General features: G+C 40.1%; 1 protein-coding gene across 1 annotated transcript; it reads right to left on the bottom strand.

The window, feature by feature from the left end:
- Positions 1 to 9109: 9109 nt before the first annotated feature.
- Positions 9110 to 19394, bottom strand: clrn1 (clarin 1). Its single transcript, XM_030152853.1, has 3 exons — positions 19142 to 19394; positions 11776 to 11955; positions 9110 to 10282 (listed from the first exon to the last, which is right to left on the bottom strand). Exons 1-3 carry the CDS (start codon positions 19392 to 19394, stop codon positions 10017 to 10019), a joined length of 699 nt encoding a protein of 232 aa, XP_030008713.1. The 3' UTR covers positions 9110 to 10016.
- Positions 19395 to 20588: the final 1194 nt, after the last annotated feature.

Raw genomic sequence — 20588 nt, 5'->3', positions numbered from 1 at the left:
AATTTCCCCTTTATTCCAGATTGACCTTTATGGTATTTTTTCCACCTGGTCCTCTTCTTTTTTTTCAGTCCGGTAATTTACCTTGTGTAACACATAACACATCAACATTCTAAATGTGAACCTTTTTTTTTTTCTGAAAAGGAGAAGGTTGGTGGAGTTGTTCTTGGGTATGTTTGTTTTGTTTTTGTATACATGTAAAAAAAAAAAAAAAAGGAAATTGTGCAACAATTCATTTTCAATTGATTTGTCACATATGATACAGTGTTTGTATTGCCAAATTGCTGCAAATCTCCAAATAAACAAACGTTGAAAAAAAAAAAAAAAAACTAAAATGAAATTTTAAAAGAGCAAATTAATGAGGACTAAATTAAGCAGCAAAATGAACAAAAACAGCCAAAGTAATCAATATTATGAGCAAAAAATTAATAAATTAACAAAATAATAAGTAACATGAGCAAAATAAAACACAAACTGAATAAAATTGAAGAAACAATAATAAAAGAGGCACCAAAATTAACAAAAACAAATAAAAAAATAAAATGAATAAAAAAAGAACAAAATGAGATTGTTGACACTTGTTTTTATGTTCAGATAATAATATATTTCACTTGTTCTTCATTTTTTTCTGTTATATGATTTAATAACCCTCAACTTTAATCTGAGCAGTTATGAACATCTACATGATCAATTAATTAAATATAAGAAAATACCTGATTTTCACTTAAAAATGCAAAATACAGATGATAAAATTATGATAAATGGTGATAAATCACTCAAGAAAAGTCAAATATAGAACGAAAACAATTTGGGAACTGACACAAAGTAGCACTGGGTCATTATGGGTTAAAGTATTAAATATTAAAGTAGATTTTTACACTAAAATAACTGTTCAACATGTTCAGAGTCACAGAAGATGAAGGAAACAGGAAATATTCACATCTAACTGATCGATTATTAAACTAATGCATTTATTTAATGATCAATCACTAATCAATGGCTCTGATTATTTATGTTTTTTTCCACTCACCTCCTGTTTGGACGTCAGCATTGAATCCAAATCAGACATTTATGAAGAAAAACTGGAAAATTCTCTGAACTTAAAGAGACAGTTTCAAGAAAAAATAAAAATAAATAAATAAAAATTATAAGGAAAATATAAAACATTTTCTGAGGTTAAAGATGAACATTTGTGTGGAAAAAAATTCTTGGTATTATTATTATTAAAGACACACCAACATTTATGAGGAAAAACTCTAATAACCTCAGAGACTGAAGTTGTAAAGATACAGAAAATTAACCCTGAAATTTAGGAGAAAAATCATGGATATTGTCATAATTTTGCAAGAAACAACTCAGCAATATATGAGAAAAAAAAATCTACCTGAAAAATGTTGAATATTCTCAGATTAATGATGTAAATTTACTGAAAAAAACCTGTACATTTACTGAAACTGAAGATGTGAATTTATAAGAAAGAAATTCACAAATTCATGATCAAAAAGTTGAATAGTGTCTGAGGTTAATGATGTAAATTTATAAGAAAAAAACAACAAAAGAACTAATATTTGAAGTGGAAGGACTGGAGGTTTAAGTCCAAACCAGAGGCAGCTGAAGGTCGTCCAGCGTCTGCACATCTCACACTGATGAGACTGAACCACACACACCTGAGTGTAACCTGATATCACCTGAACCTGAAAAAGCACCTGAACATGAACGCACCACACCTGAACCTGAATGCACCACGCCTGGATCCACATATACACACATACACTTTATATCGAATTATAAGATAAATAAGAACAAAAGAAATAAAAACACGTCAGTACCAGAATAAACTCGTAAAATATTGAGATAAAACCCATAATTTTATGAGAATAAAGTCGAATACAGAGTTATCATTTTACGAGAATATAGCAATAATATTATGAGAATAAAGTTGTAGTTAAAAAAAAAAACAAAAACAACAACCTCAAAATATGATGAAAATAATGTGGTACTTTTATGAGAAAAAAGTTGTCATATTTTGAGAATAAAGCCATAATATTACGAGAACAACGTAATTTAAAAACAGGTGGAAAAATATCATAATTTACAGAATAAAGTCGTACCCACTTGTTGCATAATGAAGAACTTGGAACATTTTGTGAGGTTCCACTTTCTTTTGGGGTTTGCGCACAAAGGCCAAATACTGAGACTATTAGCTCCACCCACCATCAACACATTAGCATTAGTCGTCCGCTCCGACAGAAGTGAAAGTTACTGCTTTGTTTGTTGTGTTCTCTGTAAACGGAAACTCTGTCATCAACAAGGATTAAGGCTAATGATTTAAAAATTATGGCTTTTTATCGTACTATTGCGAACACCCCCCACCCCCCCACCCCTGATCGCCACCAAAATGTAATAATTTCTTCCTTGTGCCTGTATCAACATTTCCTGAAAATTTCATGAAAATCCATCCAGAACTTTTTGAGTTATCTTGCACACAAACAAACAAACAAACAAACAAACAAACAAACAAACAAACAAACATGCATGGGAGGCAGATCTGTCTTGGCAGAGGTCTGCGCTCTCCGAGTGCTTTTCTTGTTGTCGTTGTCATTAGTCTGACTGGAACAAAGTGCTGCTACTGACATTTAATGTGTTGGAATGAGCGTTTGTCAGTTAATCCACCAGGGGGCGCCGCTCTGAATTAACCATACTGGACAAATACCACGAAGAAGAGGAAAGTTTTATGAGAAGAAGAAAGTCAGTAATAATAAACCTGGAGACGACAGAGGGAACACTAATGTGATACTAATGTTGATATGGATGAGGGTAGTTGTCCTAAACGTGTCAGTAGTTTGTCTCTAACTCACACCGTGGCTCTTTGAACAGATCCTCTACCTCCACGGTTCCGCTGGTATTCTCCGTCTGGGTACACATCTGCCAGCACCTGGAAAACAGATGGAATGTACGCGGAGGACGGACAGAACGCTGCGTCCATCTGTGTCTGTAACGTTACTTTGTCACCAGTGGAGATTTCTCATAGACTGCAAGGGAGGCCCAGCTTCCCCTAAAATTATGAAAATTAAATGGTTAAATATGTTCGGTTGTGTTGACATTTTATTGACTATAAATGTGTTAGAACACGTTCATCTTAAAGATGAGTTCGTTCAGAATCAGCTTTATCACAAATCAACGGATGCGATGTTGTTCACTTCTCCTCCATTCCTGTGTCTCTGTTTTCTCCTCCATCTCTGCTCAGTGCATTTGTCCGTAGACTGTGTCCGTCTCTGGACTTCAATGGGACTGAGTGGAACAGTTTTTTTCATTGCCTCAAAACTGGACGGTAATTGGATAAATGCCACAATGTTGTCCCGCCCCTGGACACCGGGCGTCTCTGTTGGTGAATGGAGCTGTGGGCGGAGCTTGGCCGGGCTGGACCCCAGAATCCCACGTGCTGATTGGAGGATCAGTCGAAAGGCTGAATCCCGTTTGATTGACAGCTGTTTTCAGATCTACTCCTTCACTGACACAGTTCAGTTTAATACTGTCACACATTCTGCTGTGAAATCAGAGAAACCACTACGAAATTACTCGTTCATTTCTTGCACTGTAAATAAAACACACTCATTGGACTTTTTTTGTTTCAATTTAACATAATTTCAGCATTTTCTTGTTTTGGTTACATAATTTAATCATTTCTTGTTCGAGTTTAATATCGTTTTGTAGATAGTTAAATCAATCAAACTGTCGGCTCGGTCGCAGTGAAAGGAGCATCTGTTTAAAAAGGCTGAAGTCTGACACCCACAACACAATGGGCCAAGGCAGTCTAAGCAGAGAGGACACTGGTCCAGTCCCTGGAAAAGACGCCTACTTGGTACGATAAGGTTTCTGACCATTTTCTTAAAAAGGAACGGAGGGCCGAATGTATGTTTAAATAACTTGACTTTTTTGTTTTGTTTTGTTTTGATGTAAGCCGACAATGAGCTTCCCCTGTCTGAAAGACGAGCAGCCGCCACTGTTTGTCACCATGGTTTATTTGGTTAAATCTCCACACTGCTGACATTATTCCTCCTCCTCGTACCTGCTGCACTAAACTGTGAACGTCACACTGTTGTAAGTGGTACCGGTGTGTTTGTGTCAGAGTACTTTTACGAGTATGAGTACAAGTACAAATGCTGAGTATCGGACCCAATACCCAATACTGGTATCGGTATCGGTGCATCCCTAGCTATGGGTCACATTCCATATTAAATCTATCTGCAGTCTGCTTTCTGAAAAACAGTTAAGTTTGTATCTTTTGTACATTGTGTCGTTTATTTGCTTTATTATGTAGCAGAGGATTGGGGGAAAGCCTCATTTTAATGATGTAAAAACTTTGAGGATAATTTTGTAAAACACTATTTGACTGAAGAAATAGAACATATAGACCCTTTAAAGGTTTTTACATCCAAACACAGACCGTCTAAGATGTGGGCGGAGCCTCTGTTAGTTTGAGTTTTCTGCTTGCTCATCACTGTTTTGTTTCTTTTGGACCTGGAAGTGACCATATTTGGACAAAAGGGAGGAGCTGGAAAATAAGGGATGACAGACAGATCCTCAGACGGTCCAGTATGAAACTCATCTGTCAGTTTCAACAGTCGATCTGTGTTTGTGTCGCTGAGATTTGATGGATTTGAAACATGTTTTATTTCTGTTTCATTCAGTTTGAGGACGGTGGAGGCTGAAGGATGGAAGTTCTAACAGAGGTTTGGTGTCAGTTCATGAGGCTCATGTGAGGATTTAATGAAAATAGAACCAACAAACTGAAACAGATACTTCAGGGACATGTTTCTGTTAGTGGTGAACCTGAACAGAATCAGAACCAGAACCGTGTCAGTACGTTCAGTTAAAAACAGAAACAGTTCATGAGGAGGTATGGTTCTACTGGTCCAGTACCAACTGGGCTGGAGATGGGCCAGAACTGAACCAGAATTGAACCAGGCCTGAACCGGAATTTAACCAGAACTGAACCAGACCTGAACCAGAACTGAACCAGGCCTGAACCAGAACTGAACCAGACCTGAACCAGAACTGAACCAGGCCTGAACCAGAATTTAACCAGAACTGAACCAGACCTGAACCAGAACTGAACCAGGCCTGAACCAGAATTTAACCAGAACTGAACCAGAATTTAACCAGACCTGGACCAGAACTTATCTAGAATATAACAGGACCCGAACCAGAACTGACCCAGGCCTGAACCAGAATTTAACCAGAACTTAACCAGGCCTGAACCAGAACTGGGACAGCACCAGCAAAGTCTGGAGATGGATCTGGACATGAAAGACGAACATGTATTGAGAAAAAGAGTTTCATCCTTTAGTTACAGATTAAAACCACATTTTATTGTGATTGTGATGAAAACACTGAGGATTTTAATCCACTTTGATCCTAAAAAGTGAAACATGACTTGGTTTCATTTTGACGTTGGTAGGTTTCAGTAGATCAGTGTCTGAAACCACGGAGAACATCTACCAGAACCCCAACAATACCCAGAAAACTAATAGAAATAAAAGACTAATGGGCTCATGTTAAAACCATGAGGTCAAAGCTGTGTTTGTCCAATGAATGGAAGACGAGTCCGTTCAGTCCGACGGATCTGAAACCACAGGTCGGTCCTGGTCCCATGGAGTCCCCTGAAATCCTGGACTTTAATTGGTCGACCTATTGAACATGACACCGCAATTAAAGCACAGGACAGAAGACCCACGGGGACAAACCGAGGACGGACGCCTCGATTCACAGCGTCCTGTCAGCACGCCAGCACCCAAAACCTCCGAGGGTGGGTGGTGTCACCGCGGGGGGCGGGATTGGACTGGCGGATCAGGTTCATCCTGAGGAGTCCACCAAAGGGTTCAGACACAAAAGAGGAGACACAAGACGACAGAGGACAAAAGAACAGAAGGAGCGCTGATGCCAGGAGTCTCCGGGGTCTGAAAGACGAGGACCGAGACTCTGGACCTTCTGAGACCTCGACATCAGACCAACCCACTTTAATGAGAAGTTGTAGAAAGACGAGGATTTACAGTTATCATCTTGTGATTGGAGTCAACATGTGGATACATGTCTCCATGCTGTTGGATGGACCTAGACCTGGACCTGGATGCAGATCTGTCGACCAACCACTGCCGTAAAGGGGGAGTAAACAGGACAAATTCATGGGGCCCAGTATTCCTGGGGGGCCCATAGAGCAGTGGAGGGGGTCAAGTGGATACAGGTTAGAAGTTGGGAAAATTTTGTGTAAGGTCCGCTGTATAAGAGAGGAATAGAAGCCGAGACTCTGACGGAGAAAGTATGTTAAGTTTCAGTTTTGTTTCACACCAGCATTAATTACATAAGTTATGGACTGCACCCCATGTATATAACTTCTGCCCCCCCCCGCTCCATCAAATTCACACAAGACACTGAGTTTTATAAAGGGCCCACAACGTTTTGCTTCCATGGGGCCCATGATTGCTAGTGGCGCCCCAGGACGTGGACGACCAAAAACCTGACAGAACCTTAGGCCCAGTTTATGACGACGCTCTCAGGTGAAAATGACAAAATATTTGATCAGATGTGACTTTTGTTTAGATGGCAATGGTGTTTTTGGGGGTTGACACACAAAAAGTGAAACCACCTTCTAGAGTGGAAATCTTAAAAACGCTCCACTCTAGCGTCACCGTCTAAAGGGTCAAAAACACAAAACTGTATTTTCTCGTCGCATAGAGTTTACATCGCAGAAACATGTCAGTACAAAAAAAAAACAACATGTTGGATTATTTATTTTAATCTAACGTGGTGTTAAGTAATAACACCATGTCCTCGTCTGTCCAGACGAAACTGTCCGTTTTTGTGAGGTGCTTTGCCATGTTCTGTTTCCTGTTTTGTGATTGTAGGAGAAAACAGGAAGAAAAGTACAAAGGTTCTACGCAGGCGCTGGGTCTTGGTGCTGATTCCACCTGGTGTTCAAACTACATCTATAAATAGGAAACGTCACACACTTTTGTGTCCGTCTGCATGATTTTCCCCCAGAACACATGTCTAAATGCAGAATTAAAAGTGAGAATGCAACACTACTTTTCCGTTTTCCGTTCAGATCATTACCGTCGGAACGTAGCCTCAGAGTAGATCTGAGGTTTTGGTCCAAAGGTCTTGGAGGTGGTCGATCTAGACCAGGATGTAGACCATCACCATGGCCTATCACATATGGTCAGTAGACGAAAAACCAGCCCGCCAAAGGGTCCAATTTGGCCTGTGGGATAAATTTGTGAAATGCAAAAACTACACTGAAGACATTAACAATCGATGGTGTCAAAATTATTTTAGTTCCAGTTCCACATTCAGACCAATATGATCTCAAGTGGATCAGAACCAGTAAAATACTGTCATAATAACCCATAAATAATCACAACTATACATTTTTCTCTTTGTTTTAGTGTAAAAATACTAAAATGATGCGTAAATGTTTGCATTCACAAAGTGTCCTTTCACAAAAAATGTGAATAACCTGAAATTGTTCTGTGAGTGTAAGTGGACCAGTGTTCTGTTATTAAATGTTTTGTGTATTTGTAGATCCACTGTGATCTGGAAGGTCTAATGCACATGTGTAAATGATGAACTGAGGCAGAACATTGTTAAACTAAAATTACACTTATTTTTTTTCAAGAAATTTCAGGCTATTTGTAGTTGTTGATGTTATTCACATTTTTGAAGAATACTTAGTAGATGTAAACATTTTCATAATGTAACTTTACTTTTTTTTTCACTGATCCATGAGTTAGTGTGAAGGCATGTCCAGAGTCGTCTGCATCTTCTCTGATGAAACTGCTGATCAGATTCATTTCAAATTTTTTTTTATGAGTCTTCTTTGGGACCATGTCTGCAAAGTGTGTTCACAGTTTTTAGAAATTGTGCATTTTGAGTTTTTAAAAATATTCTAAATGTTCCTTTCCTTCTACTGGTCCATATGTTGATGGTTCGTAATATGTAAATGGTTCCAGATATCAGTATAGTTCCTATTGGTCACTGATAGAAGTCAGACTGTGATTGGATGAGTTGAGTTCTCCTCCAGTGAAAGTCCTGCCCACTTCTGTAGTTAGATTGATGTGCATCCAGACCACAGGACTGGAACATAGAGCAGAACCTGACAACCTCACACATTCAACTGGTTCTGATCCACATACAAACAGATGCTGACGGACAGGGACACTGGAACTGTTGTTTCACTGTTATTATTATTTTACTGGTTCTGATCCACTTTCGATCATACTGGGCTGAATGTGGCGTCTGAACTAAACTGAGTTTGACAGTCCTGATCTATCATAAAACACCAACTGAAACACAGAACTGAAGTGAACATTTCGGGTTTGAAGTTTGAAGTTGTGGGCGTGGCCTGTTTGGCAGGTAAAGGGTTAATCCAGTGTTTTTCAACCTTGGGGTCGGGACCCCACATGAGGTCACCTGGAATTCAAATGGGGTCGCCTGAAATTTCTAGTAATTGTTAAAAATTAAATAAAAAAAACTTACTAATAAAAAAATATGGTGAGTTGAGAGAGACAAACCCAATCCATAAAAGACAAACTGTGGTTGTGAAACTGCAGCACTGTGGTTCTGTTTATCTGTCAAATGTTCATTGTGGTCGGTTTCAGATGCTGCAGCTCTTTCATAATTCATAGTTTGAGTTCTTGTTTGTTCAGTATTAATTGTCCTCCTTGTAAATCACAGCTGGACTGACTGTACATATCCTGACCAAGAAAAATCCAATTCTCCCTTTGTGCAGTAATCTACACCTGGATTTACTGCCTCTGTCCACAATAATATACATATAGACTAAATGTCCTCTAAAATTAACATTTATTTGTAACATAGTATAGAAAACTATTACATGATCAAATCCAAATTAATTTTAGCCCAAAAAATGTCTTAATTTTGAATGTCTGGGGTCGCCAGAAATTTGTGATGTTAAAATGGAGTCATGAGCCAAAAAAGATTGGAAACCACTGGGTTAATCTGAGGTTCCACCGGTGGTTGATCTACAGAGAAAACTGAAAGGACTCAACTTCAAGATAAAAACACTGACATTCACAGACAGCAGAGACTGATAAACATAAAGTCTGGACTTTATTGTGCTTCTTTGTGAATTTTATCTAATATTAAATAAACTAAACAAAATGTACAAAACTTACACAAAAGGATCTAAAGTTTCATATAAAACACAGAGTGTTTTATCAAACTTGTATCAAAGAGACAAAACACTGAATACATTTATAAAAGTGAAGGTTTTAGTTCATTTGAACAAAAAACTGATGAAGTAAAAATGTCACAAAACAACATATTTCCTGTAAAGTTACTTCGATAAATACATTAAAAACCAAACCAGATGCAGTTCAGAGTTTGAACCATAAGGCGGTGAGTCAGTTAAGAATTTTAATTTCAGTACAATTTTAAGATGTATTTTTTGCTTGTTTTTGTAAATTTAAATATTTCAGATTATTTATCAAGAAAAATGAGTCTGCATTAATTACACATTTGATCAAAAATGATAAATGGAGAAAATATTTTCCATTTTTAGTTTTAAATTAATTCATGCAAAGATTTTAATTTTATAAAACTTCCTATATGTTTGTAAATTTAAACAAAATGTTTTTAAACAAAAAGTCAGTTTGTTGTCTTCAAATGTTTTATATAAAAAAGATAAATGAAGAAATTTTCCTTCATTTACTGACTTTAAACTGAAAAACTGTTTGATTTGATAACATTTGTCCAACAAAGGAATGTTTAAGGTTCAGTTTTAAACCAAAATTGTACATTTTTATGCTTTTAAATGAAATATTTTGCTGGACGTTAAATGTTAAATAAAATACTTGTGAGTTAAAGTTTGTTGGTAAAAGTGCGTGTTCTAGATGCGTCAGGGATTTGTTTTCTTTTAAATCGTGAGACCGGCTGTTCGTCACTGTCTTCAAAATGGCCGCTGTGAGATACAGTGTGAGGGTTGAGTCTCCGGGCTCTCATCAGTACATGAGGTCGGCTCCTCCCCCATTCAGCTCCGCCTCCTTGGCCTCCTGGAACGGGAACTGGATTCCTGTCAGCCGGATGAGCAGGAAGTTGAGTCCGTGGAGGAAGAAGATGAGGAGGAAGAGCCAGAAGCAGCGGTCATAGCGTTCGCTGTGCGTCTGAAACGTGTACGTCGCCTCGTTAAAGTTCGCAATCCGTTCAGAAAGATGAAGCAGCTTCACCTCCGATGCAAACAGGATCATCACCAGGCAGCTGCACACGCCTTTAGGAAAATATGGAAACAGGAAGTGACGGTTTACGTGAAAAGAACAGGAAGTGATGTTAACATAAAAAAATTTAAAATGTATGTCGACACAGTGAACAAAATAATCAACAAAATGAAAGAAAATCAAGACAAACTAACAAAATAATCAGTAAAATGTAAAAAATAATCAACAAAATAAAAAATGAAAAATACAATCAACAAAATTAGCAAAATTTCACAAAATAATCAACAAAATGTACAAAATAATCACCAAACTGACTGATCAGATTGACGTTGGTCTGTTAGTTGCCTTTAAGTGCGTTGGTCTGTTAGTTGCCTTTAAGTGCGATGGTCTGTTAGTTGCCTTTAAGTGCGTTGGTCTGTTAGTTGCCTTTAAGTGCGATGGTCTGTTAGTTGCCTTTAAGTGCGGTGGTCTGTTAGTTGCCTTTAAGTGTGCTGGTCTGTTAGTTGCCTTTAAGTGCATTGGTCTGTTAGTTGCCTTTAAGTGTGCTGGTCTGTTAGTTGCCTTTAAGTGCGATGGTCTGTTAGTTGCCTTTAAGTGTGCTGGTCTGTTAGTTGCCTTTAAGTGCATTGGTCTGTTAGTTGCCTTTAAGTGCGTTGGTCTGTTAGTTGCCTTTAAGTGTGCTGGTCTGTTAGTTGCCTTTAAATGCATTGGTCTGTTAGTTGCCTTTAAATGCATTGGTCTGCATTGGTCTGTTAGTTGCCTTTAAATGCATTGGTCTGTTAGTTGCCTTTAAATGCATTGGTCTGTTAGTTGCCTTTAAGTGTGCTGGTCTGTTAGTTGCCTTTAAGTGCATTGGTCGGTTAGTTGCCTTTAAGTGTGCTGGTCTGTTAGTTGCCTTTAAATGCATTGGTCTGTTAGTTGCCTTTAAATGCATTGGTCTGTTAGTTGCCTTTAAGTGTGCTGGTCTGTTAGTTGCCTTTAAGTGCATTGGTCTGTTAGTTGCCTTTAAGTGTGCTGGTCTGTTAGTTGCCTTTAAATGCATTGGTCTGTTAGTTGCCTTTAAGTGTGCTGGTCTGTTAGTTGCCTTTAAGTGCATTGGTCTGTTAGTTGCCTTTAAGTGCGTTGGTCTGTTAGTTGCCTTTAAGTGTGCTGGTCTGTTAGTTGCCTTTAAGTGCAGCTGTTTTCTACTGGTTTTCCTTCTGTTGTGTTCAATGCGTCTGTAATGGATGAAACCTGAGTGAAGGAGGAAGTGGGCGGGGCTTATTCCCTCCTGCCTCGGGCTCCGGTTCACTAATTGCGGTGATTATCAGCCGTTTGTCGGCCTCTAATCTCCTTTCATACCAAACCTGTGCGTCTCATTTCCATCAGATCACGAGGCTTTGAAGGCCACACAGGAGATACTTTTACTTTAACACTATCTGCACTTTCTACGCCTTCATTCAGCCAAAATATTTTCCATTTTTAGTTGTAAATAAACTTTTGCAAAGCTGCAAAGATTTGAATTTGATGAACTTGAAAACACATGAGATAAAAGTGAAGGTCTCACAGCAGATGAAGGTCCAGAGGTAAAGTCCCATGGGGCCTTGCAGCGTCTCGTAAGGCCTCCCGAAGGCGTTGAAGAAGAAGAAGCCGGTGGCCACGGACGAGAAGATGATGACGACACCACAGAAGAAGATGACGGTGACGTGGAGGCCCGCGGGGATGGCGTTCTGCAGGTCTGGGAAGACTGGAAACAAACCACACCAGAGCAGTTAATGGGACGCACTGACCTTTGACCTCTGACCTCTGAACGCACCTGCCATTCACTGGAAAACATCCCTTCATCTTCAGACCAGAGCTGGAACGGAACAGATATTCCAGATTCCTCCATTGGATGATTACTACAGGGATTAACAACAAAACTAAAATAAAATAAAATAAACTATGATAAAACCAAATGTAGAGATGGTTGAAACACACTAAAAGTTGTAAAAAACACTAATAAGGATAGTAAACTAAAATAAAAGATGGTTAAAAAAGACTAAAAATGTGTAAAACTAGTCTAAAAGATCGTAAAACCAAACTATGTGAAGGCTACACCAGACTTAAAAATGGTTAAACTAAAGTATAGTAAAACCAAATAAACAGGTGGGTGACAAAGACAAAGTCGGTGAAACCACGATTAAAGACAGTAAAACTAAACTAAACCAGACTGATCTGATGAAATCACACTGTATGTCATGTCAGTTCTTTGGCATTTGGTGTTCTATGTACGCATTTTCATCCTCTCACGTGTTATTCAATGGCATCTGATCACATGTCAATTTGCACCAAGATCTCCAGTTTACATATCTGTAACTGCTAACCCTAGCCCCAACCTTAACCCTAACCCTAGCCCTAACCCCAACCTTAACCTTAACCCTAGCCCTAACCCTAGCCCCAACCCTAGCCCTAACCCTAAACTTAACCCTAGCTCTAACCCTAGTTCCAACCGTAGCCCTAGCCCTAACCTTAACCCTAACCCTAGCCCCAACCCCAACCATAACCGTAGCCCTAACCCTAGTCCCAACCCTAGCCCTAACCCTAGCCGTAGCCCAACCCCAACCTTAACCCTAGCCCTAACCCCAACCTTCACCCTAACTCTAGCCCCAACCCTAACCTTAACCCTAGCCCTAACCCTAGCCCCAACCCTAGCCCTAACTCTAACCCAAGCCCAAACCTTAACCCTAGCCCTAACCCCAACCTCAACCTTACCACTAGCCCAAACCCTAGCCCCAACCCTAACCTTAACCCTAGCCCTAACCCCAACCCTAACCTTAACCCTAGCTCAGTGGTTCTTAACCTTGTTGGCGGTATTGAACCCCACCAGTTTCATATGCGCATTCACCGAACCCTTCTTTATTAAAAAATACAATACGATTTTTTTCAAATTCAAGACACCGGCATATGTTTTACTGGTGCACAAAATGAACCGTGCATTAACATCACTGTGCTCAAAGAACAAAACCAATACAGTGCATGAACTTACAACAAATTACATACCTTTTCACAAAGACATGATCTTTTTTAATATTACCACACTGAAATGGTTTTAATTTTTAACCTTATGTATTCCAATAATGAACTTATTGTATTTATGCTATTTATCATTTTTAACATTTTAACACACACCCATCACCTAATTCCAATCAGGCTACAATAATAATGACTATTTACTGCAAATCAGTGTGACTTCTGCTGTTGTGTATATGTATGTGTAGGCCGTCAGGTCAACCCGGTTTTCATTTCATCTCGCTCCAAACTTTCTGAACCACGCAATTTTGACATAAAAAAAAAAGATAATTGCATGTAGTGTATCAAAAAAAAAGTTCTCGTTATACTCCTTCAGTATTTTTGTGATCGTTGTTTTATTACGGCACTAGCTCGGCTTTAGTGTAATACGATTTCTCCATCCGCGACGGTGCGTCAGTTGTCACATGATTGTAACTGACCAGTGCGGTGACCGAAAAATGTAAACAAACGCTACACATGGCTGCCTCTGTGGTTAACAGGAAGTAGCAAAAGTCATAACAACGATGTGGAAAATACTCAAATAATTAATCGTCAGACGAGTGGAAGAGATTATAAACACTTCCGGATGTGTTATAGTGCTATAAGCAACAACAATACACCGCATATATTGGATGTCAATGAGAGAAAGAGTCTCCGAAGCCGTTTGTTTACATACACGGACCTAGCCCGACACACACACCCGACTAATGAGTTGAGTGTGTCTTGACCTCCGCCGAACCCCTGAGACTGACTCACCGAACCCCTAGGGTTCGATCGAACCCAGGTTAAGAACCACTGCCCTAGCTCTAACCCTAACCCTAGCCCCAACCTTAACTCTAACCCTAGCCCTAACCTTAACCCTATCCCCAACCTTAACCCTTGCCCTAACCCTAGCCCCAACCTTAACCCTAGCCCTAACCCTAGCCCCAACCCTAGCCCTAACTCTAACCCTAGCCCCAACCTTAACCCTAACCCCAACCTCAACCTTACCACTAGCCCTAACCCTAGCCCCAACCTTAACTCTAACCCTAGCCCTAACTTTAACCCTATCCCCAACCTTAACCCTAGCCCTAACCCTAGCCCCAACCTTAACCCTAGCCCCAACCCCAACCTTAACCCTAACCCTAGCCCTAACCTTAACCCTATCCCCAACCTTAACCCTTGCCCTAACCCTAGCCCCAACCTTAACCCTAGCCCTAACCCTAGCCCTAACTCTAACCCTAGCCCCAACCTTAACCCTAGCCCCAACCCTAACCTTAACCCTAGCCCTAACCTTAACCCCAACCCTAACCTTAACTCTAACCCCAACCTTAACCCCAACCCCAACCTTAATCAATCAATCAATCAATCAATCAATCAATCAATCAATCAACCTTTATTTATAAAGCGCTTTTCATGCACAGATGCAACACAAAGTGCTTTACAGAATTAAAAACAATTACACAATAAAAACAGAAAAACAATTACAAAGAAAACCCCTCCCTCCCACCCTCCATACTAGACACGCACACACACACACACACACACACACACACATGCCCACACACGCACACACGCACACGCACACAACAGGGAGACATGGCATGGCACTGAGGATCAAGGAAACGCCCCCTTTGGGGCCGTCCACACTGGGAGGAGCCACAGGCCGTGCCATCGGGGGGACCGGCACCCAGGCCCCCCGACTCCGACAGACAGGTGGACCCCCACATCGAAGGGAGGACCCCCAGCCAGCCGGGCCAAAGGGACCCAAGGACAGTACCCCCACTAGCAGACCAGACACAGCTCCCAGTGTGGAGGACCCCCCTGAGGAAACACTGGTGTTAAAAGCTAAAGACTAAAAGCAGAACATAGGACTAAGAGAATAAATAAAATAAATACAGTACCAAGAGTAAAATACGTAAGATTATAAATAAAATAGAATAGATAAAGTATCAGTGATAAATAAAACAAAATAAGAACAAGAAGAGTTTAAAAAATTAGTTAAAAGCCTGATTAAAAAGGTGTGTCTTTAATCTTCTTTTAAAAATACCAACAGTCTCTGCAGTCCTGAGGCGCTCCGGCAGGCTGTTCCACAGGTGGGGGCCATAGTGGCTAAATGCTGCCTCACCGTGGGTTTTTGTTCTGGGTTTTGGTATGGTTAAAAGGCCAGTGCCGGAGGACCTCAGGGTCCGCGAGGGTTGATATGGTAAAAGCAGATCAGATAAATAGGAGGGCGCAAGGCCGTTAAGACATTTAAAAACCAGCAAGAGAATCTTAAAATCGATCCTGAAGCGTACGGGGAGCCAATGCAGCGACTCTAAAACCGGTGTAATGTGCTCCCGCCCTCTGGTCCTTGTCAGCACGCGTGCGGCTGAGTTTTGTAGTAATTGGAGATTTAAAATACTCTTTTTGGGAAGACCAGAGAGCAGGGCATTACAATAATCTAAGCGACAGGAAATAAAAGCATGCATTAGCACCTCCGTACTGGCCTGAGAGAGAAACGGGCGGACTCTGGCTATGTTCTTAAGGTGATAAAAACCTGTTTTTGTTATATTTTTGATATGTGGGATAAAATTCAGCTCAGAGTCAAAAATCACGCCCAGATTTTTTACTGATTGTGTTAGTTTAAGATCTTTTAGTTTTGGTAAAAGTTTCTCCCTCTGGCCTTCAGGACCTATAACTAAAACCTCAGTTTTGTCCTGGTTGAGCTGTAGGAAATTCTCTGCCATCCATGACTTGATGTCTACAATGCAGTTAAAAAGGGCATCAATTGGCCCTGTGTCATCAGGAGACACGGCGATGTATAGCTGTGTATCATCAGCATAACTATGGAAGCTGATGCCATGTCTCCTGATGACGTCCCCAAGGGGAAGCATGTACAGATTAAAAAGAAGTGGACCTAAAATTGAACCTTGGGGAACCCCACATCCAGTTTCATGTGTTCTTGAGGAACATGTATCCATACTTACATAAAAGCATCGGTCTGTGAGATAAGAACAAAACCAGTTAAAAACAGTACCGGAGAAGCCGACTAGGTGTCTGAGTCTATTTAATAAAACGTGATGGTCTACCGTATCAAAAGCGGCGCTTAGATCCAGTAGAACCAACACTGTGAGCTTTTTATTATCAAAATTCCACCTGATGTTGTTTAAAATCTTTAAAAGTGCTGTCTCGGTACTGTGGTTCCTCCTAAAACCAGACTGATGTTTCTCTAAAATGTTATTTCTGAACCCTAATAATGACCCTGTTATTTCTTAACCCTAACCCTAACCCTAACCTTAACCTTAACCCTAGCCCTAACCCTAAACCTAACCACTAATCATGTGGTATTTGACGCATCACTAACATTCACGTGGAAAGCTTAAAATGTGTACAGATAACCAATTAAAAGTGTTGTGTATATTTATGCAACTCATATCCTGTTGAATAAACGGTGGTTAAAATAAACTAAAAGTTAATCAAACTAAACTAAAAGATGCTAAACCGAACTACAGATGGTACAAACAGATTGTGTGAAGGTTAAACCAGACTTAAAAATGGTTCAAGTAAAGTGTAGTAAAACCAAACTACAGTATGATGTGTGTTTGTGTTGAGTGTGTGGTTGTTGGTTGTGTTCATTATTTTTGTTGTGTGTTTGTTAATTGTGTTTGCGTTTACTGTGTGATTGTGTACCTTGAGTGGTTGTGTTTATTGTGTAGCTGTTGTGTAGTGAAGGTTGTGTTCATTGTGTAGTTGATGCTTGTGTTTGTGTAGTAGTTGTATTTGTAGTTGTGTTTGTGTTGATTGCATTGACCTGTTATTGTTGTTGTATTTGTGTAGTTGTTGTGTGTGTAGTTGCATTTGTGTAGTTGTTGTGAGTGTAGTTGTGTGTGTGTAGTCGTATGTTTGTGTAGTTGTTGTGTGTAGTTGTGTGTTCGTGTAGTTGTGTGTAATTGTTGTTGTGTGTGTAGTTGTGTGTTTGTGTAGTTGTTGTGTGTGTAGCTGTGTGTTTGTGTAGTTGTTGTGTGTAATTGTTGTTGTTGTTGTGTGTTTGTGTAGTTGTGTGTGTAGTTGTTACGTGTAGTTGCGTTAGTGTGTTTGAGTAGTTGTGTGTGTAGTTGTGTTCATGCAGTTGTGTGTGTGTAGTTGTGTGTCTGTGTAGTGGTGTGTTTGTGTAGTTGTGTTTGTGTGTTTGTAGTTGGGTGTTTGTTTAGTTATGTGTAGTTGTGTCTGTGTAGTTGTGTGTTTGTGTAGCTGTTGTGTGTAGTTGTGTTTGTAGTTGTTGTGTGTGTAGTTGTGTTTGTGTGTTTGTAGTTGTGTGTTTGTGTAGTTGTTGTGTGTAGTTGTGTTTGTGTGCTTGTAGCTTTTGTGTGTGTAGCTGTGTTTGTGTGTTCGTAGTTGTGTGTTTGTGTAGTTGTTGTGTGTGTAGTTGTGTTTGTGTGTTTGTAGTTGTGTGTTTGTGTCGTTGTTGTGTTTGTAGTTGTATGCTTGTGTAGTTGTTGTGTGTGTAGTTGTGTGTTTGTGTAGTATTTGTGTGTGTAGTTATGTGTGTGTAGTTGTTGTGTGTGTAGTTGTGCATCTGTGTAGTTGGTGTTGTGTGTAGTTGTGCATCTGTGTAGTTGTTGTGTGTGTAGTTGTGTGTTTGTAGTTGTGTGTGTAGTTGTGTTTGAGTGTGTGTAGTTGTGTAGTTGTGTTTGTGTGTGTGTAGTTGTGTGTGTGTAGTTGTTGTGTGTGTAGTTGTGCATCTGTGTAGTTGTTGTGTGTGTAGTTGTGTTTGTGTGTTTGTAGTTGTGTGTCTGTGTAGTTGTGTGTCTGTGTAGTAGTTGTGTTTGTGTAGTTGTTGTGTGTCTGTGTAGTAGTTGTGTGTGTAGTTGTGTGTCTGTGTAGTAGTTGTGTGTGTAGTTGTGTGTTTGTGTAGTTGTGTTTGTGTGTGTGTAGTTGTGTGTTTGTGTAGTTGTTGTGTGTGTAGTTGTGCATCTGTGTAGTTGTTGTGTGTGTAGTTGTGTTTGTGTGTTTGTAGTTGTGTGAATGTGTAGTTGTGTTTGTGTAGTAGTTGTGTGTGTAGTTGTTGTGTGTCTGTGTAGTAGTTGTGTGTGTAGTTGTGTTTGTGTGTGTGTGTAGTTGTGTGTCTGTGTAGTAGTTGTGTGTGTAGTTGTGTTTGTGTGTGTGTCTGTGTAGTAGTTGTGTGTGTAGTTGTGGTTGTGTGTCTGTGTAGTAGTTGTGTGTGTAGTTGTGTTTGTGTGTGTGTAGTTGTGTGTCTGTGTAGTAGTTGTGTGTGTAGTTGTGTTTGTGTGTGTGTGTAGTTGTGTGTCTGTGTAGTAGTTGTGTGTGTAGTTGTGTTTGTGTGTGTGTAGTTGTGTGTGTGTAGTTGTTGTGTGTGTGTAGTAGTAGTTGTGTGTCCGTGGTCGCTCAGGCAGAACTCATTACTGCTGCTCATTACTGTCTGTGTGTCTCATTGTGTTCTGGGCTCATTAACGTGGACCTGGACCTGGACCTGGACCTGGATCTGGTCTGAACCGGTTCTCCTTCATCTGCAGATCCTGGTTCTAACTCTGCTTCTGGTTCTGGTTCTTTTTCCTGGTTTTCAGCTGTAAACTTATTCTGACTTCAACTCCAGCTCCAGTTCAACAGGTCCACACTCAGTCTAACAGATGAATGTTCTCATTCAAAGCAGTTTCTCATAAACACTAGTCTGTAACTGAATGTTCGGATCCGGATCAGCTGGAGTCCAGTCCACCAAAGCCGGTTCTGGAGGAGAACAGCCGCTCCTTCCACCTGCGCACGTGCTGAATTATTCACACAGGTGAATTATTGATGCGCAGGTGAGATCCGAACCTGCTCCCACAAACACGGCCCACGCTAAAGGACAGAAACCAACCGGACCGAACCGAACCGAACCGAACCTGGACTGAACGGGGACTCACATGAGAACCGGGACGGTCTTCCTCCCAGGCCGCAGTGCTTCTCGCGCTCCCCGTGGAACAGCCCGTAGCTGATGCCGCCCACGAACTTGTCCAGTTCGGTTCCGGAGGCGTTGACCAGTTCGGCCCCGGTTCGGCACAGCACGGTTCCGTCCACCCAGAACGGCAGCCCGGTGGCCACGGCGGCCGCGAGGGCGCACGAGAAACCCAGCACCCCGGAGGCCGCGAACAGGACCCGCTTCTGTCGGCTCGGCATGGCGGCGGAGGAGCACCGGGACGGGCCTGGGGGGGCGGGGAGGGAGCGGCCCCGGGACCGCCTACACACCCGACCATCGCCGATCAATGATCAATAAACACCGATGACCCAGATGGGATTAATAAATGATAAATAAATAGAATAAATACAGAAAATATACAAACAAATCTAAACAGATATAATTAATAAATTTAATGGAAGTGAAAACAGCAGAGACTACTTATATTTATATTTATTTGTATTTAGCTTATTTATATTTCTATTTATATAGCCTACTTGTATTTATAATTGTTTGCATTTATATTTATTTTTAGGCCTATTTCTATATTTGCATATATATTTATTTGTATTCATACGCCTATTTGTTTGTATTTCTAGTTGTATTTGCAGTAATTTGTATTAATGCTATATTTAGTCCTATCTGCTTGTGTTTACATCTGGTTTCACATTTTACTTTTTATATTAAAGTAAGAATTTAAGTAAACGATGCAACTATCAGAGTAAAATAGAATTCCCTTATTGTCGTTGGACAGTGTAGGACTACGACGTTTGGACGCACATCTCTAGGCGATAATAAGGTTAATATGTAGGAACGGATGTAAAACGAGAAAATATTTGACATAAATTCACTCAATCGACATCATGTTCATGTTTTGTTTAATGTGAAAAATGTGGAATCTTGGAAAAAATAAAAACAAAACCTTATGCACAAGATATGATGGAAATGAAGTTAAAATAAGTCAAAAAAGCCTAAAAAGTTCAATAAAACATGGAATGAAATTAATCAAACAGTGAAAACAAACAAACAAACAAACAAACAAACAAACACACACACAAAAAAAAAACAGATAAATGAAAACACGTATTTTAACTCGTTCATCAGTGTTTTACTTAGAGGCCGCTGGATGTCACCATGGTAACACAGGTCACCATGGTAACGCCGCTCCTGTGTCAGAGGAGTCCACTGCTGTGACGTGTTCAGGTGTCGCCCCCCAGTGGTTAATTCAACTCATCATGTCATCAATCATATGTTCGTTTTAAAGTAAATACTCACACTGTTTACATTTCATCTACAGTCACTTCTTTCGTCTAAACTGAGCTTCACTCATCATTTTTCTCCTCACAAAACTCTGTCAATAATAATAACAAGTGTATAACTATTAGAAATAACTGTTAACTGTGTGTTATTATTTT

This window comes from Sphaeramia orbicularis, chromosome 13 (genome assembly GCF_902148855.1).
Source record: "Sphaeramia orbicularis chromosome 13, fSphaOr1.1, whole genome shotgun sequence".
NCBI lineage: Eukaryota > Metazoa > Chordata > Actinopteri > Kurtiformes > Apogonidae > Sphaeramia > Sphaeramia orbicularis.
Note: the sequence above shows the minus strand (reverse complement) of the source record. Positions and strands in the feature narration are given on the sequence as shown.

Coding starts and splice junctions, on each gene's coding strand:
- clrn1 (XM_030152853.1), bottom strand. CDS start 19,394: ATGCCGAGCCGACAGAAGCGGGTCCTGTTCGCGGCCTCCGGGGTGCTG. Junction 11,956..19,141: donor AAGACCGTCCCGGTTCTCAT/GTGAGTCCCCGT, acceptor GTTTGTTTCCAG/TCTTCCCAGACCTGCAGAAC. Junction 10,283..11,775: donor CCTCTGGACCTTCATCTGCT/GTGAGACCTTCA, acceptor ATTTTCCTAAAG/GCGTGTGCAGCTGCCTGGTG.